The 1,771-nt window shown below is 36.9% G+C and overlaps 1 protein-coding gene across 1 annotated transcript; it reads right to left on the bottom strand.

Moving 5' to 3' along the window:
• Positions 1–1,021: 1,021 nt before the first annotated feature.
• Rpl38l2 (ribosomal protein L38 like 2) lies at positions 1,022–1,454 on the bottom strand. The gene has a single exon (XM_039106074.2). It carries the CDS (start codon positions 1,285–1,287, stop codon positions 1,090–1,092), a length of 198 nt encoding a protein of 65 aa, XP_038962002.1. The 5' UTR covers positions 1,288–1,454; the 3' UTR covers positions 1,022–1,089.
• Between the last annotated feature and the right edge of the window lie 317 nt (positions 1,455–1,771).

Here is a 1,771-nt window from a genome sequence, read left to right as displayed (position 1 = left end):
ATAAAACCGTATTGTACATATGTACTACAAAACATTTTCCTTTTCACTCACTGGTTCTTTGACAGCTAGGCAGATTCAGTTTACTCTCTGTTTTGAATAGAGCAGGAATGAATATAGGTATACTAGTATCCTTTAAAACATTTTGAAGTACATTCAAACCTACTGTTTCTCTTATCAAAGTTACCCCTCAGGGAAGGCCATTCAATCTAATAAGCATGATGATAATATGACTTGCTAATTTTTTATGCCAGTCTAAATGTCCTGAAAAAACATAAATACAGACTAGGTCTATTTGCTGACCTCCTACCTAAAGAGTGAGGACTGAGCAGCCCTTATGAAGGTCACGGTACAAAAGCACAGACACACTAAAATATAAAGTTTTAATGCTAGATTAGTAGAATGCTTCTATTCACATAACAACTTTCTACCTAGCGGCTCCTCACGAAATATCATTTTCTGTAGTTTTCCATCTCAAATTACAAGAAAACAAATGCAGCATACACAAAAAGAGAGCTGAATATCTGGACACAGAACAAACATTAGAAGAAGATACTGGAAATGGCAGTTGTACCATTTGTACAATGGACTTACAAACACAAAACAACACAGAGAGGAGAAAATAAGCAAGACTTCAGGAGCATCAAAAGTAAGCACAAAATAGAAGCAATAATCAGAAAGAAACAAGGTATTATGATTAGTGTAAACAAAAATTTAAGTGAAGAATGCCTTTGGTGAGCTTTTGCATAGGCTGGCCAGGCCTGAGGAAGGGATCCTGGAACTCATGTTGTGTTAGTACAAGCCTCTGGAAGGGCAGCCCAGACTCTAAGAAAGCTTCGGGCTGGATGTTCAGAATCTGCAAGAAAATGACAAAATGAGGGAAACCAGAACAACTAGCATTTCAGAAAAAAAATGAAAAAGATTTGAAGATTGGAGTTTCCATCAAATTAATATCAGACATCTCACAATAAATCCGGGAAACTCAGAGAACATCACGCAGAATAAACATAAAATGAACACAATCTTTTTTTTTTTTTTACTTTTCAGGGTTTTTAATAGTCACATGCAGAGGTCCGGTTCATCTCAGCTCATTCACTGCCAAACATGGGGGCAGGGACAGCTTAGCTTCTCTGTCTTCTCCTTGTCCGTGATAACCAGGGTGTAGAGGTACCTACTACAGCGGACCTTGAACTTCACATTATCCTTGTTCTTCTTGATCTTGACAGATTTGGCATCCTTCTGCTGGGCTGTGAGTAGAAAGTCCTTGATTTCCTCAATTTTCCGAGGCATGGCGTCAGCACAGGGGCGAGCACCGAAGAGAACAGAAAAAGCCAATCACTTTATCTTTAAAGCACAGAAAGGAAAGCAAAACAATAAAAAATAAAAATGGACAAATTTCCATAGATATATTTCATGAAAATATAAACAAATGACCAAAATGTAAATGAGAAGAAAGAAAGAAAGAGAGAGAGAGAGAGAGAGAGAGAGAGAGAGAGAAAGAAAGAAAGAAAGAAAGAAAGAAAGAAAGAAAGAAAGACAGAAAGACAGAACGACAGAAAGAAAAGAAAGGGAGGTCCCAGGTTATTTTCCATATGACAATGTACATTCCCGAACACTGTAATTATGTCCAATTTTCACCCATTTATTGTATCTCAAAATTTGGGGGAACTGTCAAGAGTAGATAATGAAAAATAAATACTCACTAAGGAAAATATCCAAGGAAGTTTCAGGAATAAAAAACCTTTTGTTGGGATATCCTATTTTCACAGTGTGT

The sequence above is a fragment of the Rattus norvegicus genome, chromosome 3 (genome assembly GCF_036323735.1).
Source record: "Rattus norvegicus strain BN/NHsdMcwi chromosome 3, GRCr8, whole genome shotgun sequence".
In the NCBI taxonomy this organism is placed as follows: Eukaryota; Metazoa; Chordata; class Mammalia; order Rodentia; family Muridae; genus Rattus; species Rattus norvegicus.
The sequence above is the reverse complement of the archived record's forward strand: the minus strand, read 5'-3'. Positions and strand labels throughout refer to the sequence as shown.

Excerpts from the sequence above, each read along its gene's own strand:
- Rpl38l2 (XM_039106074.2), bottom strand. The coding sequence starts at position 1,287 with ATGCCTCGGAAAATTGAGGAAATCAAGGACTTTCTACTCACAGCCCAG.